Here is a 23,549-nt window from a genome sequence, read left to right as displayed (position 1 = left end):
GCCTAGTTAAGAGAGGAACTAAAAGGTTATGAGAGGACTTACAGGATGAAAATAAACGGACTTAAAAACATTTTTAAATAAAATGGTTACTCCACTAAAATGGTATACAAACAAAGCTTATGAAATGAAAATGTTGAGAAAAGTCTTAGCAAATTGAGGCAAAACAAACAAATATTGAATATTAAAATAATGCCTTGTTGGCATAAGCAGTATCAATAATCGAATTATTTTCAGGAACCCCCTTAACCTTTGAAAGGAAGTCGATAACGTTGCGTAGCCATTTATCGCAGTTGGCACACGCTGGTGTCCGCGTTTCGCCGTGAACTGCATATATTCGCGTTGTTCGGCAAAAATTACTAAAATTTTCAACGCGCCTAATTTCAGAAAAGTTGAAATTAATCATAGACTTAGAATTTTACTACCCTACATCACGCCAATGCCCGCGCTCTAGGACAGCGAGTAAGTAGGGCTTTAAGTGGGTAGAAAGCGGCCAACTAATCCACATTACGCCTGTATCTGTGTGTGTCTGTGTGCGAGCGAAGAAAATTCATTTCAGCCAAGCGGAAAAGGCACAGGCAAAACAGCCACCGACCATGGACGTGTCCCAGCCACCGCCACAGCTCCTCACCGCGCCATCGGCGCTGGCCACCAACTTCACATCGCTCCCGCCCCCGAACATGGGCGGCCAGCACTACCGGCACTACCATCCACACCACGGGTCCAACAAACACTACAACCAGTTCAAGCCCTTTATGCCCGGTGGCTTCCAGCGACCCTTCGGGATGTCCCAGGACGACTTCGACGGCAAGCGGTTGCGCAAGAGTGTGATGCGGAAGACTGTCGACTACAACGCGTCCATCATCAAGGCGCTCGAGGTGATTACCTAGGTTCCCACTGAACGGGAGGAAAGAGGCTTACCATAGCCAAGAGATCCCGAGTTTTATAGTTAAGGTCCATTCGGAAATTTATGTGCAAGGCACCAAAAGTGATTTCGTAGGTTACAAACGGTGATGTAAACTGGAGTTTTACTTAAACCAGCGGTCGGCCGCCTTCCATAAATCAGGCAATACTTTGTGCAGACCGCTGACTTAAGCAAACAGATCATCAGAGCTAATTCCTTAGGATTTCAGAAGCAAAGCAGCTAAGTCTTTCCGAGCTGTAAAGTCCCAACATAGCAATTGCAGTTCTTAAAAACTACATTTTTACACCTGTGGAAAGTGTAATTTAAAAATATACCAACCAATTTGGTTTAAAATGGTACATTTTTTAAATCAATAATTATCTAAAAGTCCCCCAAAAATTCAAATATTTAATTTGGATTTATTTTCATCAGTAAATTTTGAGATACAGTTATGTACTTGGGTGCGTAAGTTTCGGATAAATCTGTGACCATTTATGAAGGATACCAGTTGGTTATGTAAGGAAATCAGCACTCATTAATCAAGAAGTAGTTCCATTCTTGTACCACCATGTCGACTATAAGGAACTACATATCTAACTACATAACTACTACATTTTTGGCCCAAATACAAGCACTTTTTCATATTTTCTTAAAAATATTTTTAGTGATACTTTAGGCTTACATGATTTGGTACATTTTACTGAGGTCATTTTTTCGGAGACTAAAAAAGTACCCATCCGGTGGACAATTTTTGTATGTTAGTGTATTTCAAAATCTAAATCAATTTTAATTTTCTGCACAAACTTTACAAAAAAAAAAAATTCGAATACAATTTTTGAGTTCTTTAATTTTTTCTTTATTTTTTTATTATATTTCAAAATCTTTCGTTCAAGCAGTAGCTTTTAAGATGCTGACTACGTGCAGACTAAAAAAAAATCGGCTCGTAACATTTTGTTATCGTGCCCACTGGCACGAGATTAAAATTAGACACGTCAGGCTAAACGATCTTAAAAACATAACTTTTAAGGACTATTTCCTAAATTCGACAACTTAATTTATTTAAAAACCAATTTTTCTCTTTTCAAAGCCCTTTGTAAGCCCTTTAAGACTCTTTTATTCTTAAATAAATATTTCAAAAGCATCCGATACGATACAGAACATGAAATTGAAAACTGAAACGGGACAGATAAAAACGATTTACACAGTTTATACTGGTATAATATGCTCAATATTTATAAAAACAAATAATATCATATTAATATAAAAAAAAAACAAAAAAAGGGTTCAATTTAATAATGTAAAAATATATTTATTGCTTCGCCGCAGAACCGCCTGTTCCAGCGTGATCATCGGGACCGCTTGGCCCTACAGCCAGACAGCATATACGTGCCACATATGCTGCCGCCTTCGGCTTACCTGGACAATCCCTCGAACGCAGTTACCACGAGGTTTGTGAAGACGGCCACTAACAAGATGCGCTGTCCAATTTTCACGTTGGCCTGGACGCCGGAGGGCAGACGTTTGGTCACTGGGGCCAGTTCTGGCGAATTTACCCTCTGGAACGGCTTGACCTTCAACTTCGAGACCATTCTGCAGGTGGGTTTCCGTCAGTAGATCCCGTGGGATCAAATTTAATCGGTAATATTGTCAAACAGGCCCACGACATTTCGGTGCGAACGATGGTGTGGTCGCACAACGACAGCTGGATGGTGACCGGCGATCATGGCGGCTATGTTAAGTACTGGCAGTCCAACATGAACAACGTGAAGATGTACCAGGCGCACAAGGAGGCGATTAGGGGAATAAGGTATAGCCATTTAATTGTAATTGTCGACTGTATTTACCATTTTGTAGCCGCTGACGCAAGACAACCAAGCCAAAACCAAAGCCAGAATCGCGTTGTTTCCATAGTTTCTTTTGTTTGGGTCGTTTGGGAAGTTTTGGGTATTTTTCGTTTCCTGATCAGCTTAGTGGATCGGTTCCTTCAGGGCTGTTGCAAATACATACCAATAAAACCGTCAATTCTGCAACAAGCCACCCAGATATCAGTTTCGCCTTCTCGGCTACTTAAGATTTAATCTCTCAAAGAAAGAAAAAGTCGAAAATATGTTGTAAGCCTCGAACTCTTCTGTGATATATCAATAAAGATGAAACGAAATAAAAAGACTGAAAGTGATATGATACAAATGCAATATTGAGAAAAGCTAACAATAAAAGCATCTGACTAAGAACAAAAAGAAACCACTGCACAATTTTATTTCCGCGGCCACAACATCAACAATAAATAAAATGCATTGTGTTGCACTGATTGTTCGAAAAATCGGGGGTTCGAGTGTTTTCTTTCTCAAGACTGGCGATAAATCTTGGCGTATGGGCAACCCATCTTGCGACAGATCAAGTAAATCTGCAACACCTTATCCTACTGAAAATAAATAAAACAGGAAAGGATTGTGCTGGAAATATATACTTGTCATTAAATATTGTTAATAACTTTTATATATTTTGTGATTTTAGTGTTTCCTTACATTTCAACAAGAACCATTAAGAAAGAATCTTATTTTAATTGATCCCAAAACTTTTTTGAAAGTCAAATATAAATAGTCGAGAACTAATTTAAAATTTCTATTTAAAAGTTACATTGCAAAATATATTATTAGAAAAAAGACATTAAAAAATAAAGCAACATCCAAAACTATAACTAAATTCAGAATCATTTTTAACATGCCCGATAATGCGTTTAAATTTAACAATATTATAACAAAATAAATTATTATGTTTGATAGATATTTTCTATCTTTTAGAACGCTCATAGCGAGATTATTTCTTTTATTTCTTACTCTCTAGAACCTTTTACCGGGTATCACTAGTTTAATTAAATCTAAACTTCGAATATCTTTTACATAAAATGTTGGATATCACTTTTATCAATCGCTGACACCGCCCACACTCACTATCATCTTCCGATCCGTGTTTTGTTTCGTTCTAACCGTTCTCCAATGCCATCCACAAAACGCAGTTTCAGTCCCACGGACAGCAAGTTTGTCAGCGGCAGCGACGACGGAACCCTGAGGATATGGGACTTTATGCGGTGCCAGGAGGAGCGAGTTTTACGAGGTGAGAACTAGGGGATTATCTCAAAACAGAGCTCAAGGTAACTAACTTATCTTAACCAGGCCACGGAGCGGACGTGAAGTGTGTGCACTGGCATCCCCATAAGGGAATGATCGTCAGCGGGAGTAAGGACAACCAGCAACCCATCAAAATCTGGGATCCCAAGAGCGGCATTGCCTTAGCCACGCTGTAAGTATCAGAAATGGTATTCATTATTTTGACTACTCAATTATGGGATGACAGTATTAACCTATTATGAATATCAATTCAAAATCTTAATCAATCTTACATGATATTTTACTTAGCCTCAGATCTAAAATGATTTTAATTAAAATACTAAAATATGAACATTTTAGAAAATTCTACTTCTAGTACAACTAAGTATATCTGACTAAAATGCCAAGGAAATAATTTTTTTAATAGCGAATTTGAAATATTTAGACTTTACAGAAGTTAAAGCAATAAGTTAGTTAATACTATTTACTAAATATTCCCGGATAATTACATTTTTAATAAGAATTTGTAATGTGTTACAGACATGCCCACAAATCCACCGTAATGGATCTGAAGTGGAATGACAATGGCAACTGGCTAGTCACCGCGTCCAGGGATCACCTGCTCAAGCTCTTCGACATTCGCAACCTGCGTGAGGAGGTGCAGGTCTTCCGTGGCCACAAAAAGGAGGCCAGCTCTGTATCCTGGCATCCCATACACGAGGGTCTCTTTTGCTCTGGCGGCTCCGATGGCTCCATTTTGTTCTGGAATGTTGGGTGGGTTTTAGTTTTTAATCTGTAAGAGAGTCTTGAGATCGATTAAGACGATCTTTTCGTTTATAGTACCGATAAGGAGATTGGCTGTGTAGAGACGGCACATGACAGCATTGTGTGGACCCTGGCCTGGCATCCGCTGGGTCACATTCTGTGCTCAGGCTCCAACGATCACACCATTAAGTTCTGGACGAGAAACAGGCCGGGAGATCTGATGAGAGACAAATACAATCTGAACACCTTGCCCGCCAGCTTGGCTGCTCTGGACGAATGTGAATATGGTAAGTGGTATGCCCAATTTTTTGTAAATCCAAAATGTCCTAACATCCGAATATCTTCCCCATCTCCCCAACAGATGATGCCATTATACCAGGAATGGGACCCGAAGACCGGGTTGAGTTCACAGAAAGTTTAACTGCCGACAAGGGCTTTATTCCTGGACTGGACTTGGACCCAAGCAAAGCTCTGAACGACCGCGACAGGGAGAAGAAGGTCCCCTACAGCAAGCCCATTCCTCGCAACTTCCAGGTGAACTGGGCGGGTCCCCGGAGAGCGGACGATCCCAGCGTGCTCAGCATCCACGAAGAGCTGGCCGCCCGCGAGGCCAAGGACTCGACAAGCGGGCTGAATCACCAGCAGATCAGCGAAAACACAATGGAGGGAATCCTGGCTAGCGGCATGCTCAATGGCCTCGATCCTCAAACTATTGTCGGAGTCCTTGTGTACAATCGGTTTATTCGAGTCCACCCGGACTCTCGCCTGATGGCCGCTATTCGTCAGGGAACCGAGTTCCTCAACAAGTACATTGACGCCGGAAAGCTGGAGGAGCTCAATGACGTGGTCCCAGTAAGGGATCGCTCCAGATCCGTTTCGCCTACGGTGGAGGCACGTGGGGAGGTGGTTTCTCCACCTACCAAGAAGTCCCGCTTTGAACCTCGGCAGCATAACGCTCAATTGGTGTGTGTTCGAGAACTGCTGCAACTGAAGAAGCCCTTCCTGCAATCGCTGGTTGCGGCGAAAGCCCAGCAACCCAACACGGAGTTCGTGGACGAACCCCCTCTGGAGCAAAGGGAAAGGGAGCGCGAACGGGAACGAGATGGCGATCGCGACAGGGAGAGGGATCGCGGCCGCGAACGGGAGAGAGACCAGTCAGGGGGCCGGCCCAATCCCTGGGCTTCCAATGCCCCCTGGTCGAATAATGGCAACTCTGGGGGCAATGGATCTAATGGCTTTACCAACAATGGCGCAGATAACTTCAACGATCGGGACCGAGAGTTCCAAAAGGGCGGAAATAACGGAGGAGGTGGCCAACGTCGCCGTCGTGGCAACAATAATTCCGGTTCTGGTGGCGGCGGAGGTGGAGGAGGCGCTGGCGGCGGTGGTGGCGGCAGCGGCAGAAATCGCGGTCGCAACAATAACAGGCGCTACTAATCGCTAACCCACCAGCGCACCCATTTACACATTCTTCAGTTATAAGCCACTTTCTGTCGTTGACTCAATCTCGTTTGCAACATTTGCTTTTTAATGCTAAAATCAATTTATATTGTATAAAAAAGAAAATCGGATTGTAATATAGTAAACATTTGTGTTTTATTTTTGCGGTACTTTTAACATTAACATGACGCTTGAAAAGAGCATAGTTTAACAACTTCACCATTTCGGAAACTTTATAGATAAGTCTCATGCAATGAAGTTTGTAAAACCATAGAATCGCTATACATTTTTTATATGTATAACCAGGAAAAGGGTTAAATATGTGGGTGGTCCGGTTAGTACTTCAATAGTTATAACAGTTTTGATAGGTAATTTCCCAAAAACAAATTAATAGATCAGGTATGGTGGCTTTTGGCTGTTATGGCAGTTCCTTTAATGATTTCGTTCACTAAAATTTACAATTACATATTTTACTAGATTATCAGCTAATATTTTTGCACGAGAATGGGTTATATTAACTTCAATCGGATGGGAAGTACGCAAGTCGAGAAACAGTGTAATTCAGGGGAAACAACTTTGATATCTTTATTTACGGAACTCTTACTAACAACTAAACTAATGATTATGTTTCAGTCAGCAGGTGAATTGCGGCGACTGCTGCGTTTGCTGATGCTGTCTCGTCTATCGTTGGATTCTTCCTGTGATTGTGCGTCCACGTGGTTGCTGTTGTGGCTGTTGGTACGGACATGTCTGAAGTTTTCCTTGATTTCGCGCTCCTCCTCGCGCATCCGGTCCTTCGTATGTTGTTCGATGGTGCGCTGAATTTTCTCGGCTGAAGCCACCAACTTGTCCGCCTCCAGTTTTACCTCCTTCGGTGTGTGGCTGCGGCTTCTGCTGTTAGTACGACTGCTGCGATGACGGCTTCGGTGATCACGGCGCGAACTCGAATGCCTGCGAGAGTGGGAGCGGGAACGCGATCGGGAATAGCTGGTGGATCGGGATCGTCGCGTGGATGCCAGTTTGCGGTTCTTGCGCTGTGATGGCGTCTTACTGCGGCTGCGAGAAGATCGGCTATGGCTGCGCCTAAAATATGAAGCATTCCGATTTAAATGTGTATACACTGCCCATCTATTAAGCCTTCTAATTGGGATCTGCACGAGTGCCAGACCAAATATATATTGCTATGTGCTGCATTTTTAGTTACCTGGATCTTGATGAGTAGGATGACTTTCGATAGTGGGAGCGGCTTCTCGACTTTGAGCGTCTGGAACGACAAACAACTCTATATTTGTTTATAGTACAATGTAATCAAAATCTACGCATTACTTACCGGCGTCCCCGGGAACGACTCCGACTTCTGGAGTACGAAGATGAAGAACGAGAGCGATTTCTGAAATTTAAAGAAAATGACTATTAGTTTAGCGAATCAGTACTTTCAACATTCGAGTCTTACCTGCCCCGCGATGATTTGTGGTAGTAGCCGTTGTCGCCCTCGTCGTCGTAGCGATCGTGCTTGGAATTGTAATAGGAGTCATATCCGGAACGACCACCCCTTATCCCGATGCCACGACCTCTTCCGCGACCGCGTGGACGTGGTGCGAACCCACGATAGTTGCTGGATACTGGAAATGGAGCTGGTGGACGATAAAGCGCTCCTGGAAATACACCCGGCAAGCCGTATCCAAACATAGAGAGGGACTGCATCCATTCGCTGGCGGCCTCGGCACTGTAAGGAGCCGCTCCTGGGACGGCGCCAGCGGCCATTGCGGCTACCGCTTTCAACGGGTTAAGTGCGGAGTTAGCACCGGCTGCCGCTGCAGAGTCAGCTACGCCATTGCCCAGTTTGTGCCTTTTACTGGCCGCCACTTCGTCATCGCTGCTTGCGTCCATTGGCGCAGCACTCTTTTTGGATTTGCTCTTCAAAAGACCCAATAGTGGAGTGTTGCTTTTAATGTCCTGCACGATTTTACGCTGATCACAGACGAGCTTCTCTGTAGCAGCCTTGTACTTTGCGACCAGACGGCCACGCTGAATGTCCTTAACTTCATCTTGCTTGGCTCGACGGTTTTTGTCCTTTTGTTTCAGCTGAAATGAGTGAGCAATGTGAGCATGTGAGAAGTTAACATTATAATATAGGTTGAATATATTATACGATTTCAATCATTTGTTAAGATACCAATCCTTCAAAGCTGTATTTGAAACCAATTTGTGTGATAATTATGCTACCTCGAAGACTTCCTTACCTGTATCCGCTCGAATAACTTTTCCAGGGTGCGTATACTCTCCAGCTTGCGTTGGGCTATCATCAGCTTGCGCTCCTCGATGCGTATCTTTTGCGAGATCTCCACCTGGCCGCGCTCCTGGATCTTTTTAAGATGCTTTTCTTTCCGCTTTTCTTCGCGTTCACGCTGCTTTTCCGCTTCCGCTATTTTCAACTCTTCTTGCTTTTGCCTGTAATTTTTGTTGCAATGTTGCGGGTTTTTGTTTTGCTTTTGATATATTTGTTATGCATAATAAATATTTGTTAACTGTTCGTCTAGAAGATACAGAGAACGGTTGGCTAAAGGCTCGCCTCGCCCAGCGGCCGCCAGGTGAGAAGCATAAATATGTAAATGTAATATTACCAGAGGAGAAAACAGTAGTATAGCAAAGCTCAACGCGACATTTTTGACTTAAATTATTCCTGCAAAAGAAATCCCTGATGGGGATTACTTATTAAACTGACAGAGCGATTGCCATTTGATTACTGCTTTCTGTCCCCGGCCCAAAACAATGATCAAACCTTTCGCGTTCCAGTTGTTCTTCCTGCTGCTTTTTTAGCTTTTCCCGCTCCTCGTCCTCGGCCTGGGCTTTTGCGATGCACTTCTTCCGCATGCGTTCTCGGCGCTGAACGTGCGAGTCGCTCAGATGCTTCTGCTTGTCAAAGTTGACACAAATGTTGATGGCCTGGGTTTTGTCCACAAACTTTCGGACCAGCTTAGTGCCCCTGAACTCATCCATGGCGCGCACAAAGCTGGAGTACTCCTCGAATTGAACATATCTGTAAGGACAATGATAAGAGCATTATGAAATGACAAAAGTAATTCCAAACTCACGCTTCGAAGAGAACATCCTGCTCAAAGCTGAACGTTCGCATGCCGTTGATGTCCGCCTGCATGCTCTTTCGGTACGGATCACAGATTGGAATGTCCACCATTCGGACACGACCGTACTTCTCGAAGATTCGCTTAAAGATGCTCTCGCTGGGCTTGACGTGCTCCTCGTGCTCCGAGTGGCGCGGACAAAACCAGCGCATGGGCAGGTGACTCAGGTGAATGGTGTCCGGCCGTTCGCCCGCCTTCATTTCGTCCATGTTGCGGGCATCCCGGAAGTAGGAGTCCCAGTCGTGTCGCGTGGGGAACTCATCCTTGTGCTCTGTGCAACGCACTCGAAACGACTCGCTGAAGCCAGAGATGCGCAGTGAAATGCCGTCCAGGCGTTGGATGGCCGGCCGGAGGCGTTTACGTTCATCCAGCTCAGCTTCCAAGCGGATGGTGTTTACTGTGCTTTTGGAGACCTAATGGGGTATACGAATTGTGATTAATTGATATGGCTAGTTGTTTGCCGGGAACATTTCTAGGATACACTTTTTTTTAGAAAAGGAGTCTTTAGTTGTAAAGTTTAAATGAAATCAATACTGTTATAAAATGCCTTAAAAGAGTGATTTATCTTTATCCCGTTGCCATTGTAAAATGTCTTAAAAATAATATCAACTTTAAAGTAAGTAGGAATTCCTTGAATTCGAAAAATAGGAAACCCAGCACTTACTTTGAGCAGCAGAAACTTGTCCGGTTTGAGCTCGGCGCCCAGTTTGTCCATTATCTCCAGGTTGGACACGGATTTGCCGGACTTGATCGACGGCAGCGAAACGGAGATTTGCATTTTGGCCAGCGGCTTGAGATACAAGCTGTGCGGCAGGTAAAGAGGCGTGCAGTCGGCCACATTTTCTATGGTCTGGATGTTGGTCATTTGGAAAAGGGGTTTGTTTTGTTCGGTTTTTTGATTCGACACAGTACAATGTAATGAGGCAAAATACAGAAAGTAATATTTGTGTTCTTATACCAAGTAAACAGACTAAACCTAGAGCTACAAACTATGGTGTAATCCTAAAGAACGCCCACGGAAATGCAAAAGGAATATGCCGCCCATGAATGTGTATTGGTAAGTCTGCAGGAAGGAGGGGAAATTCTGTTTGATGGGCGCCTGAATCGGATTGTTGGGGTTTTCGGACCACCTTAACCTTTGATCCCCGCTAATGCTACTTAGGTGTAATAAATGCTGTGACTTTTTGTGAGTGGATTCGCTAAAAAGGAGAATTTTTCGGGTTATTTTATTTGCACTTTTCACTAGAGATGGCAAACTGTCGATAGGCTCGTTAAACGAAACGCAGACAGGGATGGACCAATAACAGGTATCCCATTGGTAATTAGGGATATTCGGGCAGGGAAACGGTTTAAGCTTTCTGGCGATGCTATATTTATAAAACTACAATTTACAATTTTAATTGAATTTAATTTAAAGCCTAGTACTCACATCGACGAAAACCGCGAGCTAACCATAGGAGTGAGCGAGAGGCAAACAGGCGGCTAAAGGTTTTCGTCGGGTCTGTTTTTCAGCGTGGTACTCAGATGAGCTAAGGAAATACCAGAAAAAATACCAGATTTCGGGAGTGAATTTTCGATGAACGCCGTTAGCCGCGGCCCAAAGAATAAGAAATTTAATCTTTGGCGGTGTTCGTGCAGAAGCGGGTGGGAATTTAAAAATTTTAAATGGAAGAAAAACCCCAAAAACGGTTAAAGGAGGTCAGTGCAGATGAAAATGGATGCCTAATCCAAGCTGTTGCCCATTATTGTGGGACTTGACCGACAGGAAGCAATACCACAACAGGGGCAAATCCGCAGAATAGCTGAAGCGCTGGAGGAGATCCACTAGAGAATCCCAGTGGAAAGGAACATGCCGAGTGGGACTTCGCTCTCTACATGGACATCCTGCCGGGCGTGTCCTCGCAATGAATGTAAGATCTGGCCAAAATAATTCGGTTGCGTTGTACTAATAGAAGAATCTTTTTAGCAGAACCACCATTAATATGATCTCCGAAGACCTCTCCATTCGGACTCCGTATACCATAACCACCAGCTAATAGGCAGCTTAAGCGGAGCTGGAGGACGCGCTGTCTTCTATAAGGAGGAGGAAAATCGGGCGCCCGCTAAGGAGCGCGTTGGAGAAGCCATGGCCAGCCACTGCCAGGATGCTGGTCGAATTTCTGCAGCATCAGCGAATCAACCCCTTTCCCAATCCGGCTCCCACTTCCTCAAGGTCCAATATGCCCATTGGGACTCGGAGCTGGACTGCGGTGGCGCGGGAAAGATGGCGAAGCATCCGTGGGACGAAAAGGAAGCTTTAAACAACTAATTTACATAAATAAAAACATTCGTTGAACATTCCATCTATTTTTAATTTAATTTCTTTGTGTACCAGCAGACTCCTCCTTTTTAAATTTCTCAAATTGTTTTGTTTTCCGTTTGGCAACAAACCCAGCTGCTTGTCAGTAAGACCATGCTACATGCATTGCGGGTGAACTTTGAAAACTTCGGTCACACTACAAAGAATAAGATTTTTGGACTAGTGAAACTCTTAGCCGATCTGAGTACTAGGGCTTAAGTATAAATAAATTCAGTTTCTATATTTTTTTTGCATATTCCTATAAATGTGACAATGGAGTCCGCCTATCAAAATCACTGTTTGCAGCTTTTGAGTAACTTATCCCCTCTAGTTTCGCTATCGATATCGACTTGAAAATCTGTTGTCATTCTCACATCGCAAAATCGCACATAAGCAAAGACAAAAAAGTGAGAACGAAGTGCGTTATTTCATTTTTATACCATAAAATTTTAATTAGAAATCTAAGCAAAGCTACAATATGCGCGAGTGAAATTGTGTCACTTCAAAAACCCAGAAGGCTCCCGTGCCCGCTTCGTGTAAATGGCAAAAAACTGACGCGAAAAGTAAAACTGCCAACAACAACAAGCAGCAGCAAGCAGAAAACAGAAAGCAGCACCAACAACAACAACAACAACACCCACAGCAGCAGCAACAACAACGCAATTGTGATAGACAAAGAAATAGATTAAGAAAAGGAAGGCAAACAGCGAAAGAGAACAGAAGGAAGGGGAAAACGAAACGAAAACAGCCTGAAAATTATATGGAAAATATTTTCTTGCTCGAACATATTGATGGACACTGAGACTAAGGAAACTCGAGTAAATGCTTTTACACACTTGCACATTTGATACGCAACGAAAATAGCTTTTAAAGTAATAAGTAATAAGCAGCGGAAGAAGAAGAATAGCCATACAAAATAAATAAGAAAAGCGTGGAAGGCAAAGTGGAAAATAAAAAACACAAACACTGTGGCGTTGAAAGAGAGGGAGCAGCAGGCGAAAATAAAGAGGAAGAGCTATTATTTTGTTGTTGTTGTTGCTGTTGCAAATAAAAACACAAGCACACACGAACACACTCAGATACATACAAAGCCACAGCTGATGTAAAATAATTTGCAGCGCCTGTGTGTTCGTGCCCGTTTACAATTGATTAAAACCAAAACACACGAACACACCGCGCTACACTCACACATACAAGCAGACAACAATAACACTTGCACACTGGCCCACCATTGTGAAAATTGATTAAAGATTATAAGGTGAGTGTGAGTGGGGCATGGTTTTAATTAACCGTTAGTTATAGTTTTATGCACACCACCACCAGTGCACCTGTCGACGCCCTTTTAACTGCATAAATTCCGCCCGCTCCCGTTTCCCCACCCAACACCCTTTTCGCCATTACACCAATAGCAACTACACCTGCTGCCATTTTCTTTTTTTCGAACGTCAGCAACCCTCGCGCATTGTTGTTGTGTGCGTCCGTTTGAGCCAAATTGCAATTAATTGCCATAATTTACATATTTTACAAGAATAACTCGGTGTCTGTGTGCATTTGTTCGTCATTCGAGAGCTTTTTCCTGTTAACTGCAACCGAATGAGTGCAAAGGGAAAGGCAATAAAACAAAACAACAGCTGAGTGAGAGGGAGATGGGGAGAGGGCCGAAGAAGCGGTGCAAAGGGAAACGGAGAATGAGTTGCAGCTCGGCTCGGATTATCGAATATCGATAAGTTGCAGCAGACCAGCTGATCGTGTGTTTTCAGTTGAGTTTTATAATTGTCTGCGGTTTACGTTCTTGCGTTTTGTTTTCGCCTTTTGGCTTAACTTGTTTACCGCACTTGGAGTTTCTGTGTGAGTCATGCCCTTTAAACCACTTACCCACGAAGTCCGCATACATATTAATAAAGTGCAGGGGACAAACAAGAGTGCCGTTTACCATTAATTGCAGTTAGTTGCCCCCCCTGTCAGCCGCTCTTTATCGCTCTCCCTGCGAGAAAGTGCTTTTCCTGCCCCCCACAACGACCAAAGAAGAGAGAGCTGATAAACTCTGACTGCGCTGCCGACGACGCTCTGTAATCAGTTTGCAGCGGCAGAGGAGTTCACTTTCGGTTCACTTGGCTTGGTTCAGGGTTTTCTGCTCGTCCTCTTTCTCTTCTCTAAAGTGTGCTATTTGGCACCGTGACGTCACCTAGACTCACCCCCTGACCAAAGATCCGCTAGTTTGGATTCTTTGTTGGTCCCGTACAATAACCCCGGAGCACTACATATATTAATAGTACTGCTGTGGGTCAACAGGTTTAGCGGTCTATATTTCGGACTCTTTATCAGAATTTGGACTAGGTAACCTGCATTATCCATATGTTCATAAAAAAGTAAAAAATCACTTAAATTGAATGTTAAAATTATTCATAAGGTGTGGGGTTCAATATGAAGCAGTTTTTTCTGTGTAGTCCAAGCTTAATCTGTATTAAATTTTAGCTAAAAACACTTGTACTTGTATTACAGTTTTACAAATAATATTTTATTTAATCTTTTAAGTTCAATTTCTTAATAGTTTTCATATATTGTTGGTTTGTATTATGTTATTGATTACAAAAACTCAAATTTTATGATAGCACAAGTGTCTTAAAATTTGATGTTCGTTGTACATATGTATGTACCTACAAACATAAATACATATTTGTATACCCCCAAAATATTCCCTATAAATAAAATGTTTTTCTAGGTTCAGCACTAACATTTTTTTGATTGCTCAAGTGTTTCGGAACCATAAGTCCGAATCTCCCTGTAATGTGTAGTCTCGTATTATAAACTATAGTGTTTACACATAAAGATGCTTATCTGCATTTCTTTATGAAATAGCCTCATAGTTTATCTCAAACTCTTTTAATATACATAGCAATTCAAAAATGTTTGTTGATCAACTTAAACAAATCCGAACATACTATTCCTTCCGTTTAAAGAAGATGCGTAACTTAAACTGGGTAATTCATGTTTTGAAACCGGAAAATCAAGCCTACATAGAAAAACAACATCTGCTTTTAAGTTTATCAGCCAATCCGATATTTGGAGTTCCCCTTTATTTCACGCTTACATTTTGACACATACCTCCAAAAGAGCAACATAGATACTGCTCACCACCCCTTAGATAAGATCTTATCAGGTTGGGGCTCGCTTGCTATCGCGATTCTATTCAGGTTGAGGGGTCCGAGATTATTGCACTCTGGCATGTCATTGGTGATTAATCGGCCGGTTATTGCTTTCTGCCTATCAGTTCCGAAAGCAATTTCATCAATTTGCTTAAATAGTACCTGGCATTCTCTAGGTATTGCAGATGCTCCTGAGTTAATCGTTCCCGGTATTTCGTCAGCTATAAAAACGGCGTACCGTTACACGTGTCCCCGAACTATGGAAAATTTTGAGGAAACCGTCAGTAATAACCCGCGTCTTGGAAATTTTCAAGTTTGGTTTAACGAAATTATGAAATTCGCTTAGGTAAAAAAAAGGACCGCGGAATCAGGTAAATGCTGGTGCTTCGGCGTCGCGGTTTACGGCGGCGTTGGCATTGACACATGCGCAGCAGCAATTCCTCTCTCTGCCTCCCTCTCTCTCTCCCACTCACACGCTGAGAGTCAGTGCTGCCACCTCTCGCTCCCAAAGATACATGGCTTATTCTGATCCTAGCTAAAGTTCTTTTCTATCCTAGAGGTTTTCCGTAAAAATAGTGTCGGTAAATACAATTTCTAAGTTCTTTAAATAGTTCATAGTTTTTAGTTCATTTACTTAAAAAAAAAACAGATTTCTAATATTATGTGCATTCATATATGAAAGAAAAGAGGTAATTAAATTAATTTTTTTTGTATCTTTAACTACAAAATTTAAATTTATTAATTATACTCGGAATCCTTTTCAGGATTTCGGGAGAACGGCTTATCCCTGATCAAAAATGTATAATAAGTTAGTTATTGGGAAGTTTGCTGTTGGAAAGCAAAATTTAGCTAGCAATAGAATGCAGTATCTTTGTTTTCAACGGACCGATCAGTATGATTTAATGTGTTAGTATTCTTAGAACTGTAGTTTATGGTCTCTTTGCAAATTATCTTAGTAAAAGTCGCATTATCTAGTACAAGTGCATATAATCCCTTTATAAAAAGCTTATTAGTTAAAGCCCCACTCACATAATTACATGTTTTTTTTAAGTAGGCGAAGGCGTCACGAATATATTTAAAAGATAATTTAAAGCTACAGTCGAAAAAGGTTGAGTTATTAAGATTTCGCGTTCATAATATAAATGAATTCGAGTTATGGGTTGCGAGTTGTGGAAGCCCAACTGAATATTCGCAGAATTACATTTAAAGAATGTAATATGTACATATGTATCTTTTATTACTCATCCTTTTGATAAACAAGTTAGCAGGCACTAAAATCTGGCTATAAAATGGCTGGGAGAACCACACTGCGAGTAGCTGTGATCGTCGCACACGTGCGGCGCTCTCTCGCCCGCTCAACGTTTCTCTCCGCCTCTCGCCGTTCACTCAGCTCATTTGTTTTCGAGCCACCCGCTAGTCTAGACGTGTTCAAATCAAGGTGCGTTGATAACACGTTCCACGCTGTTGTTGCTCTGGTTGCTGCTGTTTACGGCTCGCAAAATAAACACATAGTGTGGGGAAAAGTGAGTGCGCGTGTTCTAAGTGCGGAGCCATGCTCTTTACGCTTTTCCGCTTTCCCTGTTATGCGCCTTATCGCCAAAAGCCGTCTGCGAGGCCAAACTGTAAACAAAATTATAAAAATAAAATTGAATAAGCGTCTGTGCACATGCTCGCCCTGCTATTTTTTATTGCGACTCGGAAATGGCCCAGTTAGTCATTAACATTTGATCCGCCCCCACGCTACGCCTTCCCTCGGCCCTCTGACGACACAAAGAGAGCAAAAAACAACTGCGACAGTCTGTCTAACAGCTGTTGAGGAGCGACAGAGATCCAATCAATGGCTTAAAAATAGCTAAGCTAATCTCCGCGGCAGATTGAAGTGGATTCAATAGTTGTAAACGATAGTGTGTTGGGTTTTTGTACTCGAAATTTAAATCCGGGCTGCTTGCTGATTAGTTGGCTTAAAACAGATTTAACATCTCTAGAGCGTTTCGGTGGGCCTAATTTAGTAGTAGTTTTTCATCATCAGTGTTTATAATTTTTAAATAAATATCAGCTGTTTTCTTTAAAAACATTTCGAAAAATTTTAATTTCGTTTTCGATAAGTTGTCTAGCGAGAAAAATCAGGTTGAATAAATTGATTTTAGAGCTTAACTTAAGTAAACAACAAAGAATCATCAGAGAAACTACACATTACGACATTTAGCTAATTGCTCATTAGATCTAAATAAGTTGAATGCGCATCACAGCTAACAGTATCTTTACTCACCCGTTCTCTTTGTCTCTTTTGTTTTGTATCTTCCAGCTTAACACTCACAAAACAAACACGAGTACAAGGCGACCACAAGTATAAGCACACGAACCGATGAGGGAACACCACTAAATCTTCTGTAGCACTGCCAAAACATAAGCGATACGACAGGAACAAAAGGAGGAGGAGGCGGAGCGGGCGTGGGAGAGGGAGGAGCGGGAGCATCCCCTCCAGGTAGCCAAGTCGAGGACACAGAGGGAACACACACGGTTCCATGATGCTGTACGTGTTCCACGTGGACGTCGGCCGCATGCTGAGCTTTGACATGAACGTTGCCCTGCAGTCGGTGGAGCACCTGAAGGACACGATCCAGAAGCTGCACAACATCCCGGCCGCCAACATTGTGCTGTTGGTGAGCGGCGGCGAAATGCTGACGCACTCAACCCAGGTGTCGTGCTACTCGGCTGGCACAGACACCAATCCCATCTATATGTTCCTCACGGGGGACGAGCGCCCGGCGCCCACGATATCCAACTCGGACGCCGACGCCGAGCTCCGTCGCCAGGTGGAGGAGAGCCACCGCCTGCCACCGGCCCTGGAGACGGTGCGTCAGCGCGCGCAGTTGGCGCAGCACATGCGGGAGCTGGCCAGAAAGGAGGAGGATCTGTGCGAGCGTCTGGTCCACGAGCAGCACCTCCAGCAGCAGGGCTGGTCGGCGGTTGTGGCCAATATGGAGGATCTGACGAACGAGTTTCGCGAGCGCTTCCACAATTTCTGCTCCTCCTTCGATCGGCATCTCCAGAAGCGGGAGAGCTATTTGGAGCTGTTGCGCAACTTTGCCGATGATCTCAAGCAGCTGGGTAGGATACCCATACTCCCGGCCCTAATGTCCCTGGCCGAGGCGGATTTCCATGGCTTTGACGAACTGTTGGAGAACGACGACGTGTTTACCGCTCAGCAACAGCCGGCGCAGCAGCAGCAGGGTCTCACTGAATCCTCGCAGGCGGACTCCCCCAACAAAAAGCTGAAAATGGGCGACGAGGCGGAAACGGACTCTGCTGACCAGCAGGAGCGCGTTTCCCAGACCTCGACCAGCAGCAGTTCGCTGGCACGTCGCCACAACCTTAACCTGCTGCAGTGGATCAGCTCTAAAGGTAACCACAGTGCTCTGCAACTCATGTCAGACGAGTGCATCCAGGGGTTGGATATCTTCAGTGCGGAAATATATGAGAAACTGAAGGAGGAGGTCAAGCAGATCATTAAAATGGCCAACCAGGGCGAGGTCAAGGAGATCAAGGGCCTCGGTGACCGACTCTGCAAACTGGAGGAGTTTAAGTTCCGGATCAAGAAGATGGTGCAGGAGCAAAAGGAGCAGGCACTCGCCCTGCAGCAGAACGAGGCGCGGGCGCAGAATCTGCGCGACAACTCCGTCCTGCCGGACCTCTGTCTCTCGCATCGCTCCCAGCTACAAGTGATGCTGGAGAATCACACAAAGATACGCGAGTACTGCCGCTGCATAGCCAACTCCAAGGACGAGCTGGGGTGGAATCTGCACACTCGTCTGCGCCGGATCGTGTGGATCGAGAATGGGATGAGTGAGTTTGACAATCGGTTGCTGTTCAACCATCGCTGCTTGCGGCGTGCCGAACGTCACATCAGCATCATCGAACAGATCCACCGTGCGCCGAGCACTTATGTGGCCGCCGTCGCGGAGGTGGTGCGTCGGAAGATCTTTTCGGATGAGTTCCGGCAGTGGGCCACCCGACTCTCTGTGGACTTCGATCGCATCCACAGCGAGGAGTTGCGCCGGAGGAGGGAATTCAATGCTAGTTTTGAAGGTCATTTTCTCAATATTCTGTTTCCTGGCATGGCTGACATGCCTCCAGCGTTCGCTAATGAGCACCCTTTGAGCTTTGACACGCGTCTCCCTCCTCTGAGTCGATCGGACATGGAGCTGCTCTCCTCGCAGTTGCCGGAACTTGCCGGACAGCTGCAGTTGCCCGACATGAAGCCAGTGATAGACTTTTTCGTCATCCGATCGGGCAAAGGTGGTGAGCAAGATCAAGAACTGGAGCAGGAGACCCCACTGATAGCTCCCCGCTTGGCCGAACTGCAGGCGCAGACAGCTGCCTCCGATTGCGAAACGGATACCGAAACCGAGTTCGAGAAGCTCAGCACCACGTCCAAGTGCGTTGCTACATCAACCTCTGCCAGTTTGATAGAGCAAATAGCACGGGGGACTGCCACCGAGGATCTGCTCATGCTCAGTGCTGGCACCCTGACGGAAGAGAATGCTGGCAGTCTCCAGAGGATGCGTAGCGACATGGAAAATATGTCGAAGCTGGCACGAGCTTGCCTCGCCGAAGCTCGCTCTAATTTGGGCATCTTTCGCAATGATGCTGCTAACTACCAGGATGAGCTCCAGTCCGAGCTACATCTCCTGCGGGATAAGTGCAATGTGCTAAAGATGCAGTGTGAGGCACGCGAACAAAAATCCCTAGAGCAGCTGGAGGAGATGCGCTTGAAACTGCAGTTTGCGGAGCAGGAGAAGCAGGCTGCGGTGGCGCAAGCCCGGGAGCAGCTCATCCACGAACACAAAACGGAGCTCGAGTCCCTTCGTTGCCGGTTCAAACTGATGACATCCATGGAGCGCTCGCCGTCGGACTGTAGTCTTGAGAAAATAGAGCGTCCGACCAGCAGTGCCAGCGTGGCCAGCGCCAACGCCGGCGTGGATATCGACCATCTGCTTGCTCAGCAGCGCCAGGAACTACTGGCCCAAAGGGAGCGTGCCATAAGCGAGGCCGTTGATTCGGAGCGATCGCTGTGGCAGTCACGCCTCCTGCCCCTGAACTCTGAATCTGTGATGGCCAACGTGGGCATATTAAAGGACATGCTGGCCGACAAGGAGCGGCAGCTGGATCAGCTGCGAGAGCAGAACAAGATCCTCACCCAGGAGTCGTACCAGCTGAAGACCCGACTGGAGATGATCACCAACGAGGATGGCAACAGCTGGCTCAAGGAAAAGATTGACTATCTGAACAAGGACAAGTGTCGGCTGGAAGAGGAGCTTTGCCAGGAGAAAAGCCGTCGCCAAGAGATGGAGACCAGTGTGGCAGCCATGAGAAGGTAAGGAATAAAAGCCATTTCAAATCGCAGTTACTAAACAAAACATAGTTACTTTAAAATACCTTTAATTTGCTTTAAAAGTTAGTCAATTAGAAAACAACAGTTACTGATTGACGTGTAACTTGTTGGTCTATATGTGTACATTTCTTAAAAGTTATTTATTCATTACCTATTATTTTTATCCAGGCGGCAAAATTTGAAAAACCCCTTTATTATTTTTTTCAAAGAATTTTTTTAATTTTGTTTAATTTGTTTGGTTTTCCGGTTAGACGAATGCTAACACATAGCTTTTCCGTTCATAGCTCTGCCTACGATCTGAATGTCGGTGGGCCCTTAACCCGTTCCAAGTCCGGCGTCAGTTCCAGTCACCGGGCCATCGCCTTGGAGGGATGTGCTCGAGGCGATCTCGTCTTCGTGGTTTGGAGCATGCGACATGCGCAGTTTATGGTCGTCCAGGACTCGCTCACCCTGTACTTTGTCCACGCCGACAGTCTCGCTGGTCTGCAGCTGACGGCTCCTGCTGCACCCACTCCGGTACTAGATCCCTCGCTGGCAGTTGTGGATCTCAACCAGATCCCGCTGCCGTACTACGCCATAGGCCGGGTCATCGACAAGGAGTACTGTCAGGCGCGAAAGGTGAGTACACGTTTTTAGGATTACTTGGCATGAATACTCACCAGTATGGTTTCTTTGCAGGATGACAATCGCTATCGCGTCAGCAGGGGCTCCAAGTTCTATCGCATAAAGCTAGCGCCGTTGCCCTCTCGAAACGCTTCGCGGCGGGAGCGCTTAGAGTGTAAGTACCAATTGAAGCGGGAGATTCGTCCATAGTTCTGAACACGTTAATTCATTAAATACTATATGGAGTATTTGCATTTTCATAATATGATGTTTTTCAATTATTTCTGGTTTCTGTTATTTGAAAGAATATTACTTACACATTTGTACATATTATAAGAATCAAAAACCTCTAAGAATTATTCGATTTCGTTGTGATATTTTAATATAACAATTATAATACAGATTCAACCTGTAAATAAATTGGTTTTGAGAATAGATTTTTAAGCGATATTAACAAATTGAATGTGTCGTTTCATTCACAAAACTTACAGCGTCATTGGGAGCGATGAAGAACCTGCAAAAAACTAACTTATATCTTTCTTTTTAGCCAGCTCATCCGCCGCCGCAGCCGTTGCATCGCCCAGAGATGTCATCGATGCTCCCAGCAGCAGCAGCGTCTATCAGAGCTTCAAGCAGCGCACGGTGAGCATTACGAGCGTGAATGAGGAGGATGACGAATCAGCTTCACTGCTTAGTGAGCGTTGTCGCTACATAAGCGTCAGCGAGGAAGATGAGTTGCATGCTGCTGGCGGCTCCGTGTCGGCAATAACAGCTGCTGTTGCAACAGCCTCATCGACTGCAACAGCATCAGCAACTACAACTGCTGCAGCAGCCGTAGCGGGACCGACGACAACTGCAGCGGCGGCAGCAACTCAAGCACAGTCTGTGATAACAGAGCAGCCAACGGCATCGAGCAAACTTAAATTGGATCTACTGTTGGCCTCTGCTGATATAATAACACAACCCCTAACACAACAACCACATCAACAGCGACAGGAACAAGAACAACACGTTGAGGTGGAGAGTGCAGCGCCTGTGGCTGAAACAAGTCCAAATCAAACAATCCAACCGGAGAACCCGGAACCGGAAACCATCACCATCTATGTGCCCCCCAATCCCCCGGCACCATCAACTGCATCGACCACTACAAGTGCCAGCATCCTGGGTCCCATCGCTGCGGAGCCGATTGTCAGCACAGCCCCCATGCTACCAATGTCCATTGGTACGGCGGCCATAAGCGAGGACTCCGACGAGTACCGATCGCTGGAGGGCAAGGATGATGGCGATGCCGATGCCGATGATTTCCCCATTTCCGAGTAGTGAGCGACAATTGGGAGTTACATATAACTACTTATATACATAAATGGAGTGTGTATCTAGGCTAAATCTTTTACTCTGTGTAGGAACCGCAGCATACAAACAAAATACCCCCTAAATATAAGCCACAGGGCCGTCACCGACACAATACAGCAACACCAACAAGAAACAACAACCAACCACAGCAACAGAAAAGTGAAAAGTTATATACTTAACTAATTTAAAGTTTACCAAGTGCAGAATATATATTCAAACAGAAACTGAAAACAAATGTTCTATGTAGTCTATGTCTACATAATGATATAATCTTATCAAATTTGAGCGAGGGCCATACCCCTTCAAACACAATCACACCAAGACACAAACACAAGCTAGGATTTTCAAAATTTTTATTTAAAATAAAAATAATGTACTTTAACAAATTTACCTTATAATAAATATATTTACATTGGTAGTTTTCGGTTTAAAGTTATAATTTCCTTCATTTAGTGCCAAGAAAATTATTTCCAAGTCACACTAGTTTCGTAGCGAGTAAAATTGAAATGAGAAAAACAAAATTATATTTTTTATAGGCATTTTAAAAAGACTAGAACACAAAGAGTTTGCACACATACCCACCCTCACACAAAAACACAAACAAACACAATCTTTTGGGCTCAGCCTGCAAAAAACACAGTTTTATGCTCAGCTTACAACACTCTGCTCCCCCGCCTCCCCCCAAAAATCAAACTTCTACTCTCTCTCCCTCTCTATATCTAAGATATTTTGATTTTTCGACTTTGTGTAAATAAATAAGAACGGAAATCGACGAATAGTTATTTATGCCTTTATTAATAACAAGGAAACACTTGAAAATTACAACAACAAAATAGATATATACACATTTAATGATTTATGCGTTATAATTTTTTAACGCAAAATGTAAATAAAACAAAAAATAATATTTAAAAATACTTTAAACAATTTAAATGAGGAATCGTGGAAACGATGGTGTAACAAATGCGGATCGCAAAATTGTCAAGCTTACAAAAAAAGTGTAAAATCAAAAATCAAATAAAAAATGGTAAACATTTCAAAACTAAAATGGCTCTTTTAATTTATGATTCTGAACATTTGGATGAAAATAATTTATGGCCGATTGGTTTTAAATTTTAAACTGTTCATCAAAACGCTGATACTATGTGAGCATAGCAATCAGCTTTCTTGAACTACATTTTTCGTATAGCCAAGTGTATTGCTTAACTATTTACCGGGGACTTTAATCATTACAAGCAAGTCTAGTATAAGAAAAACATTTAAGTTTTATGATAATTCATTTTCATTTATAAGCTTATAGCTATATTAATTACAGTCGCATTATAAGAAGTATGCACTTCGAAAGGTGAATTTTCTAT

General features: G+C 43.8%; 3 protein-coding genes across 4 annotated transcripts; 2 read left to right on the top strand and 1 right to left on the bottom strand.

Moving 5' to 3' along the window:
* The first annotated feature begins 292 nt into the window (after positions 1-292).
* Positions 293-6,359, top strand: LOC119559896 (pre-mRNA 3' end processing protein WDR33). Its single transcript, XM_037873054.1, has 9 exons — positions 293-459; positions 543-875; positions 2,228-2,497; positions 2,557-2,708; positions 3,918-4,015; positions 4,075-4,201; positions 4,549-4,782; positions 4,849-5,060; positions 5,135-6,359. Exons 2-9 carry the CDS (start codon positions 594-596, stop codon positions 6,208-6,210), a joined length of 2,451 nt encoding a protein of 816 aa, XP_037728982.1. The 5' UTR covers positions 293-459; positions 543-593; the 3' UTR covers positions 6,211-6,359.
* Positions 6,360-6,622: 263 nt separating this feature from the next.
* Positions 6,623-10,617, bottom strand: LOC119559895 (A-kinase anchor protein 17A). Of its 2 annotated transcripts, none has more exons than XM_037873052.1 (8): positions 10,021-10,617; positions 9,309-9,769; positions 8,996-9,253; positions 8,457-8,664; positions 7,667-8,298; positions 7,544-7,603; positions 7,418-7,495; positions 6,623-7,296 (listed from the first exon to the last, which is right to left on the bottom strand). In XM_037873052.1, exons 1-8 carry the CDS (start codon positions 10,219-10,221, stop codon positions 6,843-6,845), a joined length of 2,352 nt encoding a protein of 783 aa, XP_037728980.1. In that variant the 5' UTR covers positions 10,222-10,617; the 3' UTR covers positions 6,623-6,842. The 2 variants fall into 2 exon arrangements, with proteins under 2 accessions (XP_037728980.1, XP_037728981.1); XM_037873053.1 differs by having other exon boundaries at positions 7,418-7,477.
* Positions 10,618-12,047: 1,430 nt separating this feature from the next.
* On the top strand, positions 12,048-23,239 carry LOC119561060 (RB1-inducible coiled-coil protein 1). Its single transcript, XM_037874896.1, has 5 exons — positions 12,048-12,952; positions 17,146-20,217; positions 20,520-20,853; positions 20,914-21,013; positions 21,386-23,239. Exons 2-5 carry the CDS (start codon positions 17,366-17,368, stop codon positions 22,156-22,158), a joined length of 4,059 nt encoding a protein of 1,352 aa, XP_037730824.1. The 5' UTR covers positions 12,048-12,952; positions 17,146-17,365; the 3' UTR covers positions 22,159-23,239.
* Positions 23,240-23,549: the final 310 nt, after the last annotated feature.

The sequence above is a fragment of the Drosophila subpulchrella genome, unplaced genomic scaffold (assembly GCF_014743375.2).
Source record: "Drosophila subpulchrella strain 33 F10 #4 breed RU33 unplaced genomic scaffold, RU_Dsub_v1.1 Primary Assembly Seq354, whole genome shotgun sequence".
NCBI lineage: Eukaryota > Metazoa > Arthropoda > Insecta > Diptera > Drosophilidae > Drosophila > Drosophila subpulchrella.
This window is presented reverse-complemented; position numbering and strand designations above follow the sequence as displayed.

Bases quoted from the DNA above. Each gene is read 5' to 3' on its own strand.
- LOC119561060 (XM_037874896.1), top strand. From the start codon at position 17,366: ATGATGCTGTACGTGTTCCACGTGGACGTCGGCCGCATGCTGAGCTTT. The intron at 20,218-20,519 runs GTAAGGAATAAA...TTCCGTTCATAG, and splicing joins AGTGTGGCAGCCATGAGAAG to CTCTGCCTACGATCTGAATG. The intron at 21,014-21,385 runs GTAAGTACCAAT...CTTTCTTTTTAG, and splicing joins GCGGCGGGAGCGCTTAGAGT to CCAGCTCATCCGCCGCCGCA.
- LOC119559896 (XM_037873054.1), top strand. From the start codon at position 594: ATGGACGTGTCCCAGCCACCGCCACAGCTCCTCACCGCGCCATCGGCG. The intron at 2,498-2,556 runs GTGGGTTTCCGT...ATTGTCAAACAG, and splicing joins ACTTCGAGACCATTCTGCAG to GCCCACGACATTTCGGTGCG. The intron at 4,016-4,074 runs GTGAGAACTAGG...TATCTTAACCAG, and splicing joins GGAGGAGCGAGTTTTACGAG to GCCACGGAGCGGACGTGAAG.
- LOC119559895 (XM_037873052.1), bottom strand. From the start codon at position 10,221: ATGACCAACATCCAGACCATAGAAAATGTGGCCGACTGCACGCCTCTT. The intron at 9,770-10,020 runs GTAAGTGCTGGG...ATACCCCATTAG, and splicing joins ACAAGTTTCTGCTGCTCAAA to GTCTCCAAAAGCACAGTAAA. The intron at 7,604-7,666 runs GTAAGACTCGAA...TTTAAATTTCAG, and splicing joins CACAAATCATCGCGGGGCAG to AAATCGCTCTCGTTCTTCAT.